Source organism: Paramormyrops kingsleyae, chromosome 25 (genome assembly GCF_048594095.1).
Source record: "Paramormyrops kingsleyae isolate MSU_618 chromosome 25, PKINGS_0.4, whole genome shotgun sequence".
Classification (NCBI taxonomy): domain Eukaryota; kingdom Metazoa; phylum Chordata; class Actinopteri; order Osteoglossiformes; family Mormyridae; genus Paramormyrops; species Paramormyrops kingsleyae.
In genome coordinates this window covers 19,262,217-19,285,465 of record NC_132821.1, presented here as the reverse complement: position 1 = coordinate 19,285,465, position 23,249 = coordinate 19,262,217, and the positions used below count along the sequence as shown (strand labels likewise).

Here is a 23,249-nt window from a genome sequence, read left to right as displayed (position 1 = left end):
CTGGCCCAGAGCACCCAGAACCAGCCTGACCTGGAGGGCATCTGGTCCAGATCACCCAGAAGGGCGTCTGGCCTGGAGACTGTCTGGCCAAGAGCAACTGGAACCAACCCAGGCTGAAGGGCCTCTGGCCCGGTACATCTGGAACCAGCCCAGGTTGAAGAGTGTCTGGTCATGAGCACCCAGAACCAGCCTGGTCTGAAGGGCCTCTGGCCTGGAGCACCCAGAACCAGCCCAGGTTGAAGGATGTCTGGCCTGGAGCACCCAGAACCAGCTCAGGTTGAAGGGCATCTGGCCCGGCACATCTGGAACCAGCCCAGGTTGAAGAGTGTCTGGTCATGAGCACTCAGAACCAGCCTGGCCTGAAGGGCCTCTGGCCTGGAGCACCCAGAACCAGCTCAGGTTGAAGGGCATCTGACTCCCTTCCTTCCATTCCACCTTCTTCCTGATGCCTCCCTCTATACTGCTACTGCTGAGTGGTGCAGACAGCAATAACCTTTCTCTAACCTCAGTGTGAGCTTAACTCTTAATGTATGGGAATTGGGAAATCCTGCACTGTGCTTCTGTCAGTCTGCGTCCGTCTGTCTGTTTCTGCCTGCCCAGCCACACTATGTTCTCTCCAGTCTGTATCCCTGTCCCAGTCGTTCTTCACCTTCACTTGTCACCATCTGGTCAGTCACTAGTCACCTCTCCCTTCAGCCCACTCGACTGCCATTGTTTCGCTCCTCCATTCATCGCAGAGGAGAACGTGTGGGGATCTCACTCTGTCCTCCAGTTTTGGTCGATTGCTCTGTGCGCCTTTGTGCTCCTTGTCATTACGGACTCAGGCCATAGTGCAGGTGGGACTGAAAGTGTGACGATCTACTTGCGGCTCCCAAACAAAAAGGGGTTTTATTTAAGAGAAGTGCAGGACACTGGGAATCATACAAATTAAAGGGCCGCAAGGGGCCAGAAAAGTATAACAGAACTTAATACTAAACAAGCTACAAAGACCATAAGGAAAACAACCAGAGAGCAGGGCAACACAGAGCAGAACCTGGATACAAGGAGCAACACACATGACAGCATTACACCATGACATTACAATGGCAGACTGAAAAAACAGACATCCAGGGTTAACAAGGAACAGGTGTAACCTAATCAATGAACCAGGAGACACTGGAGCAACGAGAAACAGGTGGACCGAATATCTCCAAGAACACACAGGACTAAGAGAATTAATACACGCTAAAGATTAAGAATCTACAGCAAGGAAACACCACCAGAAAATACTAAAAGCAAGAAACTCTAGATACGAAAACACAACATAAACACTTGAGAACGAAAATCCAGAAAACAAAACAGGTGAGACTGGTCTCAAGCCAGCCTCAAATCCACAACATGAAGGAAGAGAATTTGAGCCACACTCTCAGCTCACTGACCGGGGAACAGGGAAAACATACCAGGGACTGAAGGGCAAGAAACCCTGACACCTTGTATTCGGCATGGATTTGCTGTGTTTGCGCTGCAGGAGTGCTGTTCCTTTGGAATGAGAAATAATTTGGAATTATCACTCAGTTCCTTGGAGAGACAGAAGTGAGATTCTCTATTCTAGCAAATGCAAACACAAAGTATACTGGAAAATGTTATTCGTTTATTTTTTTACCAAGACCTAACGAGCGGGCATTCGGAGATGTGAACCCGTGATCTTGCAGCTTTCGGGGTCAGGTGACGGCCGTGCCCTTTCACATCTGGAAGCAAAGGGTCGATACCACATTCACATTCAGAAATCCAGAGTCAGCTGAAAAACCCCATAACCGCCGGCATCAAAGGATCGTTTAAAACTCACCAGCCCAGTAATGCGTCAAACTAATAGCAAAACGCGAGCCACTCTGAAGGAACCAGAGATCAATTAAGCAATGAACCCACCCGCTTTTCAAATAGGCCTAAGTGCCAAATCAGTTAGCCTAAGAGACTAACTTAACGATCCCTCCTGTCATTATGACAAAACTTTCATCATATCACACAAATACTTTAATGCTTATTCCTTTAGGAAAACCCGCAAATCTGATTCAATCTTCAATAATCCGTAGATAAAATCTGGAACATTATATGCGAATATTATGAACTGAGCTTTGAAGCAATTTTACTGGCTTTTCCCGCCCCCCGATGCACTTTCATTCTCCTCAACACATTAAATTATGTAGAAAACACCTCTCGCAGTGTTGGCACACAAATGGGGCCACGCATCAACTCCCTTTAAAGCATGTTTATAAACAGCCCCCTGTCCACGTTTGCTCGCGCTACGCGGTGATATGTAGGGCAACATATGGAGAAGCACATGTAAGCTGCTGCTTTCTGCATGGATATATAAAAAAAAAAACTCGGGACGAGGCATCAGCTTTACAGGGAAGCCGGGCACCAAAAATCACGGTTAAAGGAGAATGAGATTTAAAGGATCTTCTCATGGGGCGGTGGGACCCCGGACTGGGACGGGGTTTCAAGACTGCGGGGCCAGGTATGCCTGACATTATACCTGAAATATACCTGCATCCTGACAGTGACAAAATTGGGCTGCTTTGTTACAGAAAGTAATTAATGACCATTCAGTGGTAACTCAAGTGATTAGAAAGACCGTTTTTTTCTCTGTATTTTTTCCCAAATATTATACAACACAAGCTTGGTTATAACAACGAGGTTATTTATGCGCCCGGTGGCCCCCTTCTCCTGCTGGTCCAGCCGCCAGTTAATCATGAGTGTTGCGCTTTTGCCCCCAGTTTTGTACATACTGCTTATACACATCGAAATGTTTTGCATGTGTTGTTCCAGTTTAACAAGACTTGATTCATTAACTTGTCATAGCTTCTTCCGCTGTTTGCGTTCGATATTTTGGTCATTTCCATATTTTCTGTGCCTTTTCGATTAGATAAATATGCTTGTTAAAATTTCCTCAATGATGACATTTTTTGACCTCTAAACGCCCACATAATAACTCCCATCGCGCAACACAACAAACTTCAAAGCGCTTCCTCTCCCCGCATACGCTTTATCCTACTCCCACCCGTACTTCTTATATTTACACGGTATCAACAGACCTCCGTCCACATTTAATTAAATCCCCTTTACTTTATACCGCAGCCTCCTCACATACAGGAAGCTTCTTTGTAGAGAATGCCTGGAGATGGATGAATCGGAGAATAATGAATGAAGCTCAGCGGAGACGGGACGCCCCCATGTCCACGGGGCGGCAGCATCGCATGTGAGGGCGATCTGAAGGCCCGCTGCATGTCCACAAACTCCGGGATGTGATGGACGTGCAGGCTGTATAAAACTGTCAGCTCCCGCTTTCTGAGACGCGCATCCGAAAGTTACCCCTCGCCCAGAGAGCCGCACTAACGCCATGAAGGAGCGCGAGTTCGCCGGACACCCGAGCAGCACCTCCGATCCCGAAGCGTGACGGGAAGATGGTCATTAATGGTAGTCATTTCAACAGTTCGACGCTCAGCCGCCCTCCGTGGGTCACCACAACCTTGGGCTGCATCCTGATATTCACGATTGTGGTGGATATCCTGGGCAACCTGCTGGTGATCTTCTCCGTGTACAGGAACAAGCGGCTGAGGAACGCAGGTGAGCGCGTCAGGTGCCCCGGGCTCCCGGTCCGCTCGCTACTGTACCTGCGAGGCTGCGCTTTAATCCCCTTATTATGTAAAACGCAAAGCCTACAAACTTGTCATCCAGGCAGACAGGATGCTGGTTTCTCATAGACCAGCGTGCAATTTGTTTATGTCTGGATAGTTATGTTTATATGCGAAATCATTAATGCGAGCACTCATTAAAATCATTGTATATATAATGCATATAGGCTACGACGAACTTTGAGTTGCGTGTGGTCTTTTAGCGAAGTACGATCGGAGACGTGCCAATGGATTTTTGTTTGATCTCGACAGTAAAGTTGTTTGAAGTAAAGTTTGACGAGCCAGAGTAATTTACATTCTGATGTTACTCGAGGGAGATGAGCTGAATATGCTGCTGGTATGTCTCCAAGTATTATTGTAAAAATAATCGCTTGTAACAGGATTTCCTCCTTTCTGTATGTACAGTATAACGGTAACAAAGCAAATGTAATCCTTTGATTCAGAAAAAAAACATACTTTGCTCATAGGTCTTGGAGTAAAATCGCAGTGTTTACTGCACTTTTCACTTTCATATAAGAAATCCAAGGGGCAAGTTAAAGATAGACATTGGCGGGTACTGGCTCGGAGGCGCAAATTAGCGCGAGTCAGATAAAGAAATATCGATTTACGGACCAGAAGGGGATTAGAACAGGGACTGCAATATTGGAAAACTAAGATGCTAAGGGGAAGCACAATTATTCTAGTCTCCCCCATGTCTCCATGTGTTGTGGGGTTTCCCCCAGGAACTCCGGTCACCCCCACAGTCCAAAAACATGCTGAGGCTAATTGGAGTTACCAGATTGCTCATAGGCATGCATGTGTGAGTGAATGGTATGTGAGTGTGCTCTGTGATGGGTTGGTGCCCCATCCAGGGTTGTTCCCTGCCTTGCACCCATAGTCTCCAGGATAGTCTCCGGGCCTCCTGCCTGGGATGAAAGTCTAGGCAAAGAGAGCCCGTTTCCATTTCATGTCTGTGACCCGAAGGCAGCAGAGTAAACTGTGTGTTGAGAGGGTGACTAGAGTCATTGGTTATGGATCTTGCAAGGCGAATGACAGCTCTGTGGTTTTCTTCAGACAGATTTGGAATGGGAAGGCGGATGATCTTAGCTGCTCTATGTGTGATCCTGGTAAGTCTGTTTTTATTAGATGAAGAGAGCATGCTGTAGAAACACAGAGAACAGTACAATAGGATTGGTTGGATAATGTTCTTGTACAGCAATAAGAGAAGATGGGGGGGCAACAGAGAGAGCACAAAGCCTGTGAATGACATGTAGTCTCTGCTGGGACCATTTTTGGATATCTGTGATGTGCTGATCAAATGTAAGCTTCATGTCTGTAGTGAGTCCAAGATATTTGAAATGTTCAACCTGTTCCACCGTTTTGTCATGAGTTGAGGTGGGGGTCCATCCAGATGGTAATGCATGTGAAGTATGAATGACTAGTTCTTTTGTCTTGTCCATGTTCAGTTCCAGGAAGTTGCCAGAGCACCATTGTATAATATGTGAAACAGAATGTTGATTGAATTGAATTACTATCACTGAGCAGACCCAGTATAGCAGTGTCGTCAGAATACCTATAGTAGCTGGTGATAGGTGAGGGGCTAAAGCAGTCATTGGTGTATTGTGTGAAGAGAACGGGGCTGAGGACACGCCCCTGAGGAGCTGACTCCCTGTCTTGGCTTTCACAACTCATGGTTTTTGTTGACTTGGCCATTATTTTACCGTTTGTAAAGCCCTAGATCCTCACCCAATGCATTGAAGCCCCGCCCACCTGTCTTCTCGCACCTTCTGACTTCTGCAAGCTGCCTGCTGTCCCAGATCCGTGCCTTTGACTCCCAGTATGAGTGCTGCATAAATAGATTGTTTTAGATCAGTTATGTGGTCCTGGCCCAGCCACCTGCATGTGTGGCATCAGGAAGTGGCTGATGCTTAATTTCAGGGTAGAATACGGTTATTAATATATTAAAGTTATTATTAGAAAAGTTATTACATTTTTGTGTCAAGGGCCATAATAAAAGATGAAGTACGGGGCTGCAGCAGACATAAGGTGGCACAGGGAGCCAGTGAGAGACTGAGCCATAAAGCGGTACTGTCCTGGGGCGCAGGAACGCCTCACATGCTCAGCTACAGCGTCGCCATAAAGCGATACTGTCCTGGGGCACAGGAACACCTCACATGCTCAGCTACAGCGTCGCCATAAAGCGGTACTGTCCTGGGGTGCAGGAACGCCTCACATGCTCAGCTACAGTGTCGCCATAAAGCGGTACTGTCCTGGGGCGCAGGAACACCTCACATGCTCAGCTACAGCGTCGCCATAAAGCGGTACTGTCCTGGGGTGCAGGAACGCCTCACATGCTCAGCTACAGTGTCGCCATAAAGCGGTACTGTCCTGGGGCGCAGGAACACCTCACATGCTCAGCTACAGCGTCGCCATAAAGCGGTACTGTCCTGGGGTGCAGGAACGCCTCACATGCTCAGCTACAGTGTCGCCATAAAGCGGTACTGTCCTGGGGCGCAGGAACGCCTCACATGTTCAGCTACAGCGTCGCCATAAAGCGGTACTGTCCTGGGGCGCAGGAACGCCTCACATGCTCAGCTACAGCGTCGCCATAAAGTGGTACTGTCCTGGGGCGCAGGAACACCTCAGATGCTCAGCTACAGCGTCGCCTTCAAGTGATACTGTCCTGGTGTGCAGGAATGCCTCGCATGCTCAGCTACAGCATCGCCATAAAGCGGTACTGTCCTAGGGTGCAGGAACGCCTCAGATGCTCAGCTACAGCGTCGCCATAAAGCGGTACTGTCCTGTGGCGCAGGAACGCCTCACATGCTCAGCTACAGCGTCGCCATAAAGTGATACTGTCCTGTAGCACAGGAACGCCTCACATGCTCAGCTACGGCGTCGCCATAAAGCGATACTGTCCTGGGGCGCAGGAACGCCTCACATGCTCAACTACGGCGTCGCCATAAAGCGGTACTGTCCTGGGGCGCAGGAACACCTCAGATGCTCAGCTACAGCGTCGCCTTCAAGTGGTACCGTCCTGGGGTGCGGGAATGCCTCACATGCTCAGCTACAGTGTTATTATTATTTTAGCTGTTGTTGTTGGGCACCTTCAAGCCCATGTGAACTTGTGGTGACCGTATAGAAAGCAGGTCATCAGGCATGTTCATTGTTGTGCTGATCAGTCCACACACAGTATGGCTTAAAATAACCCAACAGTGTAACCTGGCTGGGACAGTTACCTCAATGGGACACTGTTGGCTGAACGGGTTACCTCACTGGTACACACCAGTTTTTTATAATAATATTTTATTTAATTTAAATTTTAGTTCCCAGGCTTCTGTCAGGGTTCAGTTTTGATCCCCCCACCCCCCTTATCTGCTCTAGTGTGAGAAACATATTTAAAATAGTACTTAGTTGTAATTCCAGCCAGTGGTAATCTGGGTGACAGTGCAAAATGAGATGTGCACTGCTGAGTCTTTACTACAGTGGTTTGCTGGTGTGATTTGCTTTTGAAAAGGGGTCTTGTTAATTTAGACTCATCCTCTGTGAAATTGGTTTTTCTACCCCTGTAAATCCTGAAAGTTGGACAGTACCACAAAGCATGTAAACAACACTAAGCGGGCGGCCTATATCTGACTTGTCATGGGATATTGGTCCGCTACCTTTGGGGGTGTAAGTTTGGCTCCACCTCAGACAGAGTCTGATCCAGCCAATCAGAGTACTCCCCAGTGATGCGCTCCTACCCTCTGCCACCCCTGAGCCACATGGTGCCGGAGCACTGCCAGTGGATGGGTGGGATTCTGAAAGTCACCCCCCCTGGATTAGGTACTACGTTTGTCACTGAGGACTCTTTCATTATGCAAATGATTTATTCATTTATTTTGAAAACATCTCAGAATGTGCAGTCACAGTGCATGACAACAGTCATGTGACCTGCATGAGGCACCAGTACCCAGATCTGAGCACCAGCTAAAAGCCTCCTGTCTGAAACCACAGGCAAACCACTGTGGAGTTGTGGATCTCTTTTGATTAGAATTGGAAGCCGACTGTTTATTTATATGCTTCTAATTAGGTTTGATCAGTGGCTCTTGAGCATTTATTTCTAACCTCTTTTCAGTTACGGCATCCGCTGATACCTGTTTGATCACATTGGAATTCATAAATAGCTCACACACTCCAGATGCTGCCTGGCGTATGTCAGAAATTTCTCTGTGAAACCTAGATATGCAACTAGTCAGAACAGACATTTGATGGAGAAATGTTCAGCAACCACAAACAGGTAAGAATAAACCATCCACTTAAATATTGCTGTGGCATTCGTCCATTTTCCACAGCCGCTTGTCTGACGCAGGGTCTCGGGGGTCCGGAGCCTATCCTGTAAACGGGCACGAGGCAGGGAACAACCCAGGACGGGGCACCAAATCACCCTGGATGGGGCACGCCATTCACACCTACGGAAAATTTAGTAACTGCAGATCACCATAGCGTGTTTTTGGATTGTGGGGGAAAACCAGAGTACCTGAAGGAAACTCCACGATGACACAGGGAGAAGAAGCAAAATCCACACACATGAAGCCCTTGGCGAAGTGGGAGGCATTAGATCCAAGTTTGATGCATTATGAGGTTCCCTGTAAGGTCAGAGGGTGACGGCCTATCACACCGCTGACACCTGTGAGCGTGTGCCGGCTTCAAAATGTCTGGGTCAAAACCAGTGGTGGAGGAAGTACTGAAGCTTAGTACTTAAGTAAAAGTACAAATATCCTGCAAAATATGTACTCAAGTAAAAGTAGAAGTGCTACATCAACAATCTTACTTAAGTGAAAGTACTAAGTACTTACTTTTAAGTTTACTTTAAAGTATTTTTTTAAGTAAAAGTACTCACACAATGGTTTGTCTCAACGTTTTGGGTGTGCCATTTTGTAAAAGAATAGTAGATGTACTGACTTACGCCTCTACCGATGTCATTGCTCGTAATAATTACAAGCAACTAAACAGTATATGTGTATTGGCTCTGGGTCCATGTTGAATGTCTCGTCTTCTTGAAATCAAGCCAGTCTACCAGCTCGTGCTGCTAATTGACGCACGCTCCGCCATCATTGGAGCTAATGAAGCCACCTGATTGGTAGGAAATGGCAGACAACACCAGAACGCAATTGGCTAACTATTTTTTCATGCAAGATTTTGAGGAAATTGTGTTCATAAAATGTAACGACTAACGGCATAAATTGTAGAAATGTAGTGGAGTAGAAAGTACAGATAATTGCCGCAAAATGTAATGGAGTAAAATAAAAAGTATGCATTATTATTTTTACTTAAGTAAAGTACAGATACGTAAAAATGTACTTAAGTACAGTAACGAAGTACAAATACTTCGTTACATTCCACCATTGGTCAAAACACACAGGGAACAAAATAATGTTCGGAGAATGAGAGATGTGAGAGGGGACTTAATGTGAGAAGAATCACAGCACAGGGAGGAGGCGGGGGCACCTCAGCCTCGGGCTCTGGAGCCGCCGTAATTCAAAGGATATACCCCGTTTCCTCGGTAATTTAAATGAGCCCCCATGCTGTTTATGCTGATCAGGCCCGAATGGGCATCGAGGAAGACAGAATGGGAGACCAGTGTTGCCGTGGAAACCAGCGGCGGCTTGTGTGCATCTGGCTGTTAAGCCCCCCCACCTGATGCTCGGTTCTGTCACCGTTCTGGGTGTCACACTGGGACTGGAGCCCAGATGGGAGTCCGAAGTCAGCTCACCCAGTCACAAGTGGTTTGAGGCCCAGTCACCTTATTAGCCTGCTATAAATCTACATTATTTGTCTCATCAGGAGATACTGTTGTCGGGGGTGACAGGCATCCCATAAAACCACATGCTTATCAGTACATAGATTTCTCATTTGAATGTTTTTTTTTTTTTTTTTTTTTTTAATATTGTTCCTTCCTGTTTTCCCGGCTGTTTTCCTGACATGACTTCCCCGTTACCTGCTGACTCCTGAATCCAGCTGAATTACCTCCACTGCTCTCAGCTTTCGCTGATGCTGATCATCCACTTACACCCAGACTTCTGAAACCTCAGCATTTTGGGCGGGCACATAGTGGGGGGTGGGGGGTGGGGGGTGGGACTGCCCCCACCTGGAGGATCCGATGATGTCCGCACGTCAGAGTCATAGCTGACAGAGACAGGAACAAGCATAGCACTGCAGACGGGTTCTGCGGCTGTCGGCTCTGGGAGTCTCATGAACCTGCAAACATTGAGGGCAAACTGTGAAAAGGATTCACACGCTGCATGCATGTGGAACCAGAACTCACCTGCCATAAGGGCCACCTGAACTGGGTTTAACTGAGTCATTTGGGGCCTGAGCATTACTGTCCATGGTTCAAGGTTAACAGACGCACTCCATGTCTGTGTTCCTGACTGACCCACTGCGTCTGGCTTGGTGACCCTCTGCTTGACCTGGAGTGCTTGAGTCTGGGGCTTCCAGGCTTTCTGGTCGGCAGCTTTTTTCGGGGGCAGAATCATGTCCTAAGGACCTGTCAGGGAACCACTCTGTCAGCGATGTCCTGCATTGAATGTCATTATGACTACCGCCTATGATGTCACTAAGCTACCGGGGAAAATGGCCCATCCCTTATGGTGAGGTCAGCAAGGGGTGTGGCTAAAAGACAGGAAGTGCTGCACTGGCACCAGTGTCTTCATACTGTTTGTAGGACTTTATAATTAAACACAATGCAGGTATAAGGAGCGCATTTATTTTCCAGATTGTATGGTAGTCTTCTACCTCTCCCAGTCTTCCTTCTCTCTCTCTGAGTCTTCCTCTTCTCTCTTCCACATGGCAGTCTTTCCCCCCCTCTCTCCTAGTCGTCCTCCTCTCCCTCCCACTCTCTGTCCCTCGCACTCGCATGCTGCGACGTCCCCCCCCCCCTTGGTGTTACGGTCGCCTAGGTGACCCCTTACCCGCACCTCCGCTGGCAGAGCTGCGCGGCCTCCTGTCAGCATTGCGTGAATGTGAGTGGAGGCACGCGGGGAAGGCAGTGTGCTCTAATGCCCCCGGCGCTGCTCATGTGCCGGGCATCTGGCCTGAAAATACCATCATGCTCAGTGGGGGGGGGCGGGGTTCCTCTCCATCCCCAGCTATTTTTAACCTCCTAAATGTTATCCGATGCGACTGCTTTCCACTTGACGTGAGACGTGATGGAGCCCGAAGTCAGTGTGGGGCAGTAGGATCGCGGGAAGTGAAGCGAGGTTCGGCGTGACCGTACTGCGGGGAGGAGGGGGCTTTGTATTCACTGGGGGGGGTTATATCTCACCTCATCATGGCCGCTCTGTGAATGGGGCTAGCTGTGGGTTAGCAGAGGTGGTAGGTTGCAGTATGTATGACATGGATTGCGGTCTTATGTTTCACAGGAAGGCACTGTTTTGTTTAATTTTCAGTCACTGTGATATTACGTGAGCGAGGGGGGGTCTGGGTTAGTGCTGTGGGGGAGGTCTGTGGTGTGACTGGGATGTGAGTGACCACTTTGTACAGGTAATCAGGCTGAAGAACAGCAGGAAATAAAGGGGATAGCAGAGGTGACATTTTACTGTCATAAACGGCACATTATCAGGGCGCATTTATAAGACAGACGGATAAAAGCCCCCCCCCCCCCCCCCCCAGGGCCTGCTGGGGGTTTTCTCCCTGGACTGTCACTGCCGTGCCATTATAATGAAAATTTTTTGCACTTCCATTTTGCACTTAAAATATGGAGATGATTGAGCTCAGTTTGGTGAAGGTAAGCAAACCAGACCGGCTTAGTAAACGTTCAGCCTGTATCGGGATCCAGCAGTGTGCTGTGGACTTGTCAGCGGATTAGACCGTCGGATTCAGCGATAATCGCAGGCGCGTCCCAGGCGGAGTGATGTCATTCAACATCTGTCTCTGTCATATAATTATTAGTAATATTAACAGTGTGTGTGTTCATGTTTTCTATGGTACACTTTAATAGTACCATTTCCTACAGGACTTTCTGTTTAACTGTAAAAGCAGTTACTACATTTCTGAGGTTCCTCTTCTGTGGTTCCTGTTAAAGTATATGTAACTAATAATAAAACACCATACTCTTCTATGGTATTTCCGGTTAATGAGTATTTAGTAATAATAAAACACCATACTCTTTTATGGTATTTCCTGTTAAAGTGACTTTTTAAAATAAAAAGAGAACCTCCAATCTGGGCCATACTGATTAAAACGTCAGAATTCACTCTGCTTAAACACTCAGCCATGATTAACAATCACCTACTTAAGCATTACACTTAACAAATCCTGTTTACATTTCAATTAACTTTTTTCAAGTGAAAACACTTTATTTCAATTAAGGACCAAATGAGCACAGAAAACCATTGAGCTGATTATCAGGTTCTGGCACGCTAGGGCTGGACGATTTATTGATTTCAAATCGAAATCGCGATTTGAAACAACACAATTAGCAAGTCGCAAAAATCGCGATTTAGGATATACATTATACGTCGGACCCAGTGTTTAAAACTACTGTGAGAATAGTTTTACAAATTCATGCCGTGCTCCCTGTGTGACAGTCATTCTCACCAATCACAAGCGCCGTGTTTCTCGCATGCCAGTCATGCTCACCAATCAGAAGTGGCCGAAGAAGTCGTATAGGCCCACAAACAGCAAAGACGTGAAACCCAAGGAAAATGTTACATTGCGGTGCGGAAAAATACTGATTCCGCTACTGAGCTATAAGTGAATTGTCTTCCTATTTCATGGTCCGAGATTGTTTCAGAAAGGTCCTATCATCAATAGAACCGGCGAGCTCCTTTTAAACACCAGCTGCAATATACTTCAGCGTATAATACCTTTGGTTTTTGTTAATAGGCAATAACATTAGTATACCGCTAACCCATCAAAACAACGAGACAGTCAGTAATTCTCATAGCAGCGGAGTCAGTGACCTCCAAAAAAGCCGTAAAACCCACAATACAGTCGTGTTTATGTTATATGTTTCTATGCTTATTAAATTTAAGTGTTGCTTTAACATAAATTCTAAAAGAATAGATCGCTTTAATCGCTATTACAGTTGGTTATGGGCACACGGTCTCATTTAGAAAACATACAAAAAGAGACGCTTATTGTTCTGTCGATATATGCTGCCTTGTCGAAAAATGCTACCGTAGTGCTAATCGATAGCCCTTACCCTAACTCTTACCCTAACCCTAACTCCCTAAAACCCCTACCTTAACCCTAACCCCTAAAACCTAACCCTAATCCCAAAACGGTGGAACTGCACATGCGAAGAAAGGCTCGATAGCACGTCTCGATAGGCAGTATTTTATGACAGAACAATATAATGTTTATTCATTTGTTTTGTATTTGTCCGAGTAACAAAGCAAAGGAATGATAAGCTAGCGCTTCAGTCGAAACCTGTATTTTACTTCTCATTTAAAATAAAATGCAGGGTTGGCAATTTTGATCAGCTGCATGTTCTCTGTTCTGCACACACATTAACATGTATGTAAGTTTTATTACCTTGTAAATAGTCTATAGGGTTTGCAAACTGCCGTAACGTTTTTGATGCAGCTAATTTTAAGTTCAGAATGGAATATAGATTTGCCGTAAGATTTCTTGTGTGAGAGTCTGAAAGAGTTTGCAACCATGAACACGTACATTTTTTGTTTCACATACAATTGATTTGTATAGAAAATAACCGTATACAGTTGTTAAAAAGCGGAAACTTTGACCAACATGAAATCATCAATAAACGACTTCTTTGTATTCAACATTTTAAAAATGCATACGACGTTTAAAAATGTCCAGCTTTACGGTTTCAGGACAGAACAGCCACTCTGTTATGAACATTACGGTTTTTTGAGTGTTATTAGTGTTAATAACAGCAGCTAACAACACAATAGGGCAAACAAAAGGGCTGCATACACCGAAGTAGTTATTGCTTGTTCATTGGCATGGGAAAAGGCGGTTCTAGTGTTATTAGGAGGGTAATAAGCGTTACCTGCAAGATCACTATTTTTCTTTTTGCTGCAATTGATTCGATCATTATTACTTTATTTAACTTGACACATCACATCTTTAAATTCTCATCCTTGCATTAGAATGTAGACCAGTTAATACTGATGGCATCTCATGCTGCGTCATATGTTTTAAAATTACTACACACTGAACATTGAACTGAAGCATAACATAAAAAAAAAATAATTAAATCGCAAATCAAATCGTAATCGCAATGTTTGTCAGAAAAATCGCGATTCGATATTTTCCCCAAATCGTACAGCCCTATGGCACGCTGAGATTAATATATTGTATTAAACTGAGAAGTGTTTATGAGTGACATTAAGTGCATTGGCATGGAGACATGAACAAGCCAGGTAGTTGGTGTCCAGCTTTGTGGATTCTGTGGCAGCCGTCTCCTGATAAGTGGGTCCACTAAAGCAGGTGTCTTTTAATGCTGCCTCTCCCCTTGGTTTGGTTTAGAGGTGCCAAAGACATTTTGTGCCCATGAGGATGAACATCTGGCCCATTCACGGCCCCAGATTCCCCCCCGGATATATATGTATGTATGTATGTATGTATGTATGTATGTATGTATGTGTATATATATGTGTGTGTGTGTGTGTGTGTGTGTATATGTATGTATGTATGTATGTATGTATGTGTGTGTATATATATATATATATATATATATATATATATATATATATATATATACACTCACCTAAAGGATTATTAGGAACACCTGTTCAATTTCTCATTAATGCAATTATCTAATCAACCAATCACATGGCAGTTGCTTCAATGCATTTAGGGGTGTGGTCCTGGTCAAGACAATCTCCTGAACTCCAAACTGAATGTCAGAATGGGAAAGAAAGGTGATTTAAGCAATTTTGAGGGTGGCATGGTTGTTGGTGCCAGACGGGCCGGTCTGAGTATTTCACAATCTGCTCAGTTACTGGGATTTTCACGCACAACCATTTCTAGGGTTTACAAAGAATGGTGTGCAAAGGGAAAAACATCCAGTATGCGGCAGTCCTGTGGGCGAAAATGCCTTGTTGATGCTAGAGGTCAGAGGAGAATGGGCCGACTGATTCAAGCTGATAGAAGAGCAACTTTGACTGAAATAACCATTCGTTACAACCGAGGTATGCAGCAAAGCATTTGTGAAGCCACAACACGCACAACCTTGAGGCAGATGGGCTACAACAGCAGAAGACCCCAGCGGGTACCACTCATCTCCACTACAAATAGGAAAAAGAGGCTACAATTTGCACGAGCTCACCAAAATTGGACAGTTGAAGACTGGAAAAATGTTGCCTGGTCTGATGAGTCTCGATTTCTGTTGAGACATTCAAATGGTAGAGTCAGAATTTGGCGTAAACAGAATAAGAACATGGATCCATCATGCCTTGTTACCACTGTGCAGGCTGGTGGTGGTGGTGTAATGGTGTGGGGGATGTTTTCTTGGCACACTTTAGGCCCCTTAGTGCCAATTGGGCATCGTTTAAATGCCACGGCCTACCTGAGCATTGTTTCTGACCATGCCCATCCCTTTATGACCACCATGTACCCATCCTCTAATGGCTACTTCCAGCAGGATAATGCACCATGTCACAAAGCTCGAATCATTTCAAATTGGTTTCTTGAACATGACAATGAGTTCACTGTACTAAAATGGCCCCCACAGTCACCAGATCTCAACCCAATAGAGCATCTTTGGGATGTGGTGGAACGGGAGCTTCGTGCCCTGGATGTGCATCCCACAAATCTCCATCAACTGCAAGATGCTATCCTATCAATATGGGCCAACATTTCTAAAGAATGCTTTCTGCACCTTGTTGAATCAATGCCACGTAGAATTAAGGCAGTTCTGAAGGCGAAAGGGGGTCAAACACCGTATTAGTATGGTGTTCCTAATAATCATTTAGGTGAGTATATATATATATACATATATATATATATATATATATATATATATATATATATATATATTTATACACACACACACACTCACACACATATATATCACTCTCAACCGGCACTCCTGGATGAGAGTGGCCTGCACCTGGTGTCGAGGTTCAGCACCTTCACATTACAACATCTGAATTTCACTGGAACGAATGAAATGGTTAGAGACGTAGAACCAGTTTTAGGACTGACCAGGGGAGAGGAAAGTGGGCTTCGTCTGACTGGGGGTGTAAAATCGCAGCCTGTCCCATCACCTTGCAGCTTTCCAGGGAGATGTGAGGACCTGCAGCCGGCAGGATTGACAGAGAGTAACGGCTGATACGGGGGAGACACAACCCTGCCAGAACCAACAGGGTCAGAGGCAGCGGGATCTCGGTTCTGGTCTCTTTCCCTGACCGGTTCTGAGTCACATGCATGGTGTCAAGGTGCGAATCTGTGCTGCCGTCGACTGTCCATGCCGGCTCATAATTGGACGACAGGAACGTGGGAAATGGCTGCGTGCACAGTTAGCTGTATTCTGTCTAGAGGAGGTCCATCAAGTAGGACATTTTGCCCTTATGACAGTGACAATGACCATTAAATCCATTTACTGAGCCTTAATAAACACTCCTGACTCAAATGAGAGACTCATCCATTCGGGGTCTCTGGGATGATCTAATGAGGCAAACATGGCTGTCCTTGCTCAGTGTTGACAAAGGCTCTCCTCGCAGGAGCTCCATGGGCATTGTGGATCATCCAGAGGGGGTGCCCCTTTCAGGGTCAGGGAGGCCTTTGGCTGTGGCGGGGGTGACCTGCTGAGGATTAACCATCCAGGCGAGGAGGCGGAGCTCCTCCAGGAGCATCAGCAGCTGCTCTTGTACTTCCTTAAATGGAGGACTTTGGTGGAGTGAGCTGTCACTGGATGTTACGATTAACCAGGGAATTTACCCCCTGCTACCCCAGCAAGTCTCGTACTCTGGCCTGGCTACCTTAAAATGTAAATGACAGGCAGCCAGGCATGAAATTGTGTCCGCATGACCTGAAGGGGCCGGGGGGAATGGCAGGGACGCCCCAGCCTGCTTCAGGAGCGAAAGAGCCCACAGCACAGTGAGAAAAGAGTCGGTCAACACCACCTTCATCTCAGTCGCAAGCTGCGCAACTCCCAGCTGCTGATCCAGATCCACACTGCAAATTCACATTTATGAAACCCAGCAGATAAAGTGTATTTTATCAGTGACTGAAGGTGCAGTATTTTGTCCAGTGTAGCAGTGTGTCCAGTGAAGCAGTGTCTGAAGGTGTTGTATTTTGTCCAGTGAAGCAGTGTCTGAAGGTGTTGTATTTTGTCCAGTGAAGCAGTGCTTGAAGTGGCAGTGTTTGTCCAGTGAAACAGTGTCTGAGGATGTAGTGTTTTGTCCAGAGAAGCAGTGCCTGAAGGTGCAGTGTTTTGTCCAGGGAGGCAGTGTGTCCAGAGAAGCAGTGTCTGAAGGTACACTGCTGCACTGGACGATACACTGTATCTCTTTTTTTAATCAATGAGCTTCAAGGCCAGCAGCTGTCACCCAGCGGGGCCAGGCACGGTGAGTTTACCAGCCTTGAACTTGGTCCACTAAGCCAGTGGAGGGTTTAATTTTTGTTTTATAGAAATGCAGGTCCATACTTGTCCCAGAAATGTGGACGGCAATGTAGCACTCCACAGAGGGATGGCAAGTCACTGAACATGAGCGACTTTGGTGGCAGACAGCAGCCCCCTGGTCGAGTCCCACAGGTCTGTACCCAGCATCAGTTCACAGCCTGTCAGGTTTGCCGAAGTCCCAGCAGCCTTAACCTTAACCCTCCCACCCACAGACTGGGGCACCTCTGATACCAAGCAGTTCAGTTCTTATTTGCATTTTCCAACACTGAGTGTTGAGAAGGCTGGTCAGGTAGGTTTTGCCTCTGTCCTGGCCCAACATTCCGTAATCACCTCTGACACTGGTCTGCCATCACAGTCGCTTGCTAACATGTGACTCACCTAAGGGAAAGTGGCGGGGGTGGGGGTGGGGGGGTTAAAGGACGGTAGTGGGCTGCCCCCCCTTTCCAGACCCCGGCAGGTCTGCAGGTGCTGGATAAGTTTCCATGGCAAATGGACGGCTTTATAATGCGAAAGTTGTGATACTCAGATTGTTTAAGAGAAGGTTGCGATAAAATGGGCCTCATTTCAACCAGTCGGCTTTCCAGGACTCCGTCCGTCATCTTCGCCCATCTCCGCCTATCCCCGAAAGGCAGTTGGCTCGCCAGTTGCTTCAGCACCATGTGATCGTCATGGGGGACAGGACGAGACACACGACCTTTGCCGGCGGTGGGGAGGGCCCAGGCAGCTTTAGCGACAGATTATGCTGACCGGTTATTCAGAGTCTGGTCTCCGCCTGTCCTTCAGCTGGAGAAATCCAGGGGAAATTCTCTGCTTCTTGGATTCGTGTTCTGAGAAAATGTCAGTTTTTACAAGGCTATAAAATCTGCTGAAATGTTTTACAAACTGTCTGGAGTAGCCATAAGCAAATAAATTTATTTTAGGAACCCCCCCCTCACATTCCAGGTTCCAGAGAGCATCGACACAAGCCAGCACCCTCGTGTGTGGAGCCGGGCCCCCCCCCCCCCGCCATGGCGCCAGTTCCTGACAGCAGTCCGGGGGCGCAGACGGGTCACTCCGCCTCCGCTCAGTCACAAAACAAAAAATGAATTACGGGGGGGGGGGGGGCTCCGCATGCGCCCTCTCCGTTCCCACAGCGGGATGCACTCGCAGCTCCGCACCATCGCAGGTTCCTCCCACTAGACGCTTTATGGATGCCCGTGTTTTCCACACAATCCCAGTAAGTGTTTCCTGGGAAAAGAAGATACGCAGCTCCTGGTCGTCCGTGAAGCGTTTTAATACTACAGTCTGCCCTGTGCAGTGCACGTCAGGACATCACAGCGTCAGTCCGTTTACACGCTACACGCTACATACTACCTGTCACATCTCACAGGAAGAACAATACCATGTGCTTTGGTTAAATGTGGGATGTGTATGTTTAGTGCAGGGTCCTATGTGAGTGGGGGATGGTCACGGGGGGGCAGGGCTGCCATGGGTTTAAGGAAATCGGTTTGTGTTCCAGTGGAATCCATTAGATGTCCCGTGCCTTCATGCAGTCAGGGTGGCGTGCGGAGAAGATGCGAGATGCCTACAACCTCTGCCTTACCATTTCCACGAAGACAGAAAAGCTGCCCGCACTGTACAGTAGGTCACTGAGAGATGGTGGGGTATCTGACAGACCTCGCTCTTCTGGGGGTGTGATATGTCAGCAATAGATTATTAACCCTCTTCCTGTGTGTGTCAGCCTGGGCAGGATTCACTTTACTTGTCGTCTTGTAATTGGGAGTCTTGAAGTCGCAGTGGTTTACACAGTGTATGACTGATCAGCGACAAGAAATTTCACCAGGAGGAATCACTGATAAGTCTGTCTGGTCTCCAAACTATGTTTTGTTACAAAACCACATGTGTGGATGACACCGGGAAATCACAATTCTAGTGTCAACACGTTACAAATTGTTAAAACACTTTAATGAAATGACAGTACATATGCCCAATATTTAGTTGGGGTGCCAAGTTGGGGTGCTGTGCAAAATGTAAATAAAAACAGAATGCAATGATTTGCAAATCATGTAAACCCATAATCATCTGAAAAAAGACATGTCAAATGCTGAAACTGAGAATTTTTACTGTTTTATGACAAATGACAAAGCATTTCAAAAAAGTTGGATGGGGCAACAAAAGACTGGAAAAGATGTGTTATACTAAAACAGAACACCTGGCGGAATATCTCTGTTAATTGGCAACAGGCCAGTAAGATGATTTGGTATAAAAAGAGCTTCCCAGAGAGGCAGAGTCTCTGTGCAGTAAAGACCCAGTGGGCACGGGGGGGGGCACAGTGACACCTGCGGGCACAGTCACACCCAGCAGCACATGAGGGAAAGTTGAGGGGGGGCTGTTTTACATTCCAGGAGAGCTGCCTGTGCTCTGCCCCCCCCCCACAATGCATAGACATAGCAGGAACAGATGAGCTGGGACTGCTGAGTCCAGTCAATCCAAAGTGATATGTAACCAGAGTGACACCAGACACTTTGAGGAGGGGGGGTCCCCTGTGAGTAACCTTACTGCCCCCCCCCCGAGAGTCAATCCCTCAGGCAGCCTGATTTTGCTGTGGTTTGCCCAGTCCTGCGAGGTAGATTGAAACAAACATCAGCACATCATTTTGATAATCTTCTATGCTGAAAGTAGGTCTCAGCAGTTCACACTGCTGAATCTGAAAATGCACATTTTCAGACCAATGACCTGCAAGTCTTGTCAGTGACTGACAGCATGCAATGATCCCGCCCACATCTTTACACCCGTTGCTGTGAAAAGTACACATCAGTTATTCAACCCAGCTATTGGCTGATCAGCTGACATCAAAACAGCTGCTGGTAGAGTGTCCTGCTTTCTCATTGGCTGACCTGACTTGTATACTGATTAGGTAAACATGCCATTTTTATTATGGTGGAGTTGTGCACTAAGGTTCTGCTGGTATTTTGGGTCAATACAGTTAAACATTTCACTTAGGAAGGCAAACGCACCACGCAGATGTAGTGTGACCTGGGTAATAGATGTTAGGATGTTTTGGTGCAGTTCCTGATCCGCAAGGTGGACCGGGCTCCCTGCATCCTCTTTTTTCAGGACCGCCCCATGTAGAGCGTCAGGCCTAGCTTTTAGCGTTAGCTGATATGGTATGCTCCTGTCCCCGGCTGAATCTGGCACGTTCCACTTCTAGCAGGTGTCTGGCTCTCAGCCCGCTTCCACGCCCTCCACCTCGACCCCTGAGCGGCGATTCACTCATCCACCCTGCTGCGAGGGATCCTTAAAAACCACAAGCATATGGGACGTGTTAATGGCAGCTCTTACCGATTAAGCTGTTGGCCAAAATGATAGCCATTAAATGAGAGATGTCAAAGGGAAATGGCTCTCTATTCCACATCCTCACAGCAGGGGGCAGAGTGGCCGAGAGACAGCTTTGAAATCGTACAATTAAAGAGACGGCCAACAACCATAAAGACATATTTATTAATGTCAGTGGGTTGATGCGTTGCTAACCTCGCTCCTGTGCATCTCTCTGACAGGCAATATCTTCGTAGTGAGCCTGGCGGTGGCGGACCTAGTGGTGGCAATCTACCCGTACCCGCTGGTGCTGACCGCCATCTTTCATGACGGCTGGAGCCTGGGCTATGTGCACTGCCAGGTCAGCGGCTTTGTCATGGGCCTCAGCGTCATCGGCTCCATCTTCAACATCACCGGCATCGCCGTCAACCGCTACTGCTACATCTGCCACAGCCTCAAGTACGACAAGCTCTACAGTGACAAGAACTCGCTGTGCTGCGTGCTGCTGATCTGGCTGCTCACCGTGGCGGCCATCGTGCCCAACCTGTTCGTGGGCTCGCTGCGCTACGACCCGCGCGTCTACTCCTGCACGTTCGCCCAGTCGGCCAGCTCGGCCTACACCATCGCCGTGGTCTTCTTCCACTTCATCCTGCCCATCCTCGTCGTGACTTACTGCTACCTCCGCATCTGGATCCTCGTCATCCAGGTGCGCCGCCGCGTCAAGCCCGATAGCCGGCCGCGGCTCTCGCCACACGACATCCGCAATTTCGTCACCATGTTTGCCGTCTTCGTGCTGTTCGCCGTCTGCTGGGCGCCGCTCAACCTCATCGGCCTGGTGGTGGCCGTCAGTCCCGACGTCGTGGCCCCTGCCATACCAGAGTGGCTCTTTGTCGCCAGCTACTTCATGGCCTACTTCAACAGCTGCCTCAACGCCATCGTCTACGGCGCGCTGAACCAGAACTTCCGCAAGGAGTATCGCCGCATCGTGGTGTCCGTCTGCACGGCACGCATCTTCTTCCAGGACAGCTCCAACGACGCGGCCGAGCGCATCAAGCCCTCGCCGCTGATGACCAACAACAACCAGGTCAAAGTGGACTCGGTGTGAGCCCACAGCAAGCCAGCCCAAGACACCAACAAACGCCAGCCTGTTCTGTCGTCTCTGTACATATTGAAATGTCGGTTTTCGCACAGAGTATCACATCCTCCTTGGTTTGAAGGTATCTTGAATTTGCAGTATGTACACTTTTGTTTCAACGTTTACAGTAATTGTCTGAATATGTATACATATGTACTTTCGTATGAATTTTATATGAACCGTATTTAGGGTTACATATAGCCCAAATTAATGCAAGCAACGTGCAAGGTTGCAGATTTCACATCGTGCAGCCTTGCAGAGTCAGTGTCTTTCCTGACTGACTGGTTAGACCCATTTTGCCAAATCTGTCTGCTGCAGGGTTTGTCTTACATTCACATCCCGGTATGAAACTGGGCCAAAGCAATATTTAAGGTGTCTACTGTTTTCTGTACTTTGAAAAAGAGACATTAAATAAATGTTTTTTTTTCCTAAACTGTGTGTGTGTGTTTGTGGGAGTGTGTGATTGTGACCAGGGTTACTGTGTATATCTGAACATGATCCCATGACCCCACTGCTAATGTGGCTACGGATCATGATCTCTGCGTCTTTGGGGCTCAGCTGACGACCTGGACGAGGCTGAGGAGCCCCCCCCCCCCCCGAACCTGGTCCCACACCACCCTGCCAGAAGGCATTAACAGTCGGGACCAGCCTGGTACGTATGTCCATGTTCATGATGGCTCAGCTAGCCCCTGGCGTTGAGGAGCTCCCTTCCCTCTTACAGCGTTACTGATCTCCTCTTTCGGGGGGGTGGCGGTTTGGTTGGGCCCTGGGCCTGGTTCCCCGTGTCTTTTTCACGCCTCATGTATCAACTCCGCATGCTAGAATCGGGTGACCTAATCCATGTCAGGGGGCACAATTTGAGCTATGACAGGGTTTGTAAACTACTATTTAAGCCATTTCAATTAAAAGGACCCGGATTTCAGTTCTTGCTTTGTGCTTAGTCAATCTCCTATAATCATATAATTATGTTAATGTAAAATAGGTTGATGAGTCTTTCAATCAAGGAAACAAACCAGTAAGTCAGTGTCCATGAAAATCATGTGACTGTTTCCACGGTGATTTCATGGGAGCCCCCTCATGAACGAGAAGCCCTGTGATTAAACCCCCAGGCTCCTTTGCTAAATCCACGATTCTGCCGGTTCAGTCCCTGGGTGCAGAGAGCCGAGACACCAATTTAATCTCTAATCTGGGTCTGTCCTAGAATTCCACATCCATTCCCTGGCAACAGCATCCATCAGAACATCCAGAACAGCTGGATCCCCGCCGCATCCTCCGCGCTGAGCGCCATGTTGGCAACACGACACGTCCGGCACGTGCCAGCTTCTGGGGGCGTCCCTGCCCGTTGCCATGGCACCGCACAGGCTTGGGTCCCAGACGAACCAGGTGGAATATGTTCCTTTTATTAAAGCTTCTAGCTCTTTCTGAGGGCATTCCTCCCCTGGACCCACGCCTGTGGGCTTCTTATCAATATTATACTGTATGTATAGCGCCCACCTCAGAACCCAATTTCTAATTCTGATTAAACATTATGTCCACCTGGCTGATGTAAAGCCAGGATCCAGGCATCCTACACTGTTGGGCCGCTGGTCAA

At 47.4% G+C, this 23,249-nt stretch overlaps 1 protein-coding gene and 1 long non-coding RNA gene across 2 annotated transcripts; one reads left to right on the top strand and one right to left on the bottom strand.

The window, feature by feature from the left end:
- Window positions 1-1,021: 1,021 nt before the first annotated feature.
- Window positions 1,022-2,023, bottom strand: LOC140582675 (uncharacterized). Its single transcript, XR_011985483.1, has 3 exons — window positions 1,826-2,023; window positions 1,643-1,727; window positions 1,022-1,518 (listed from the first exon to the last, which is right to left on the bottom strand). It is a non-coding gene; the product is annotated as an uncharacterized lncRNA (long non-coding RNA).
- Window positions 2,024-3,026: 1,003 nt separating this feature from the next.
- Window positions 3,027-22,091, top strand: mtnr1aa (melatonin receptor 1A a). The gene is made up of 2 exons (XM_023830615.2): window positions 3,027-3,603; window positions 20,766-22,091. Exons 1-2 carry the CDS (start codon window positions 3,441-3,443, stop codon window positions 21,626-21,628), a joined length of 1,026 nt encoding a protein of 341 aa, XP_023686383.1. The 5' UTR covers window positions 3,027-3,440; the 3' UTR covers window positions 21,629-22,091.
- Window positions 22,092-23,249: the final 1,158 nt, after the last annotated feature.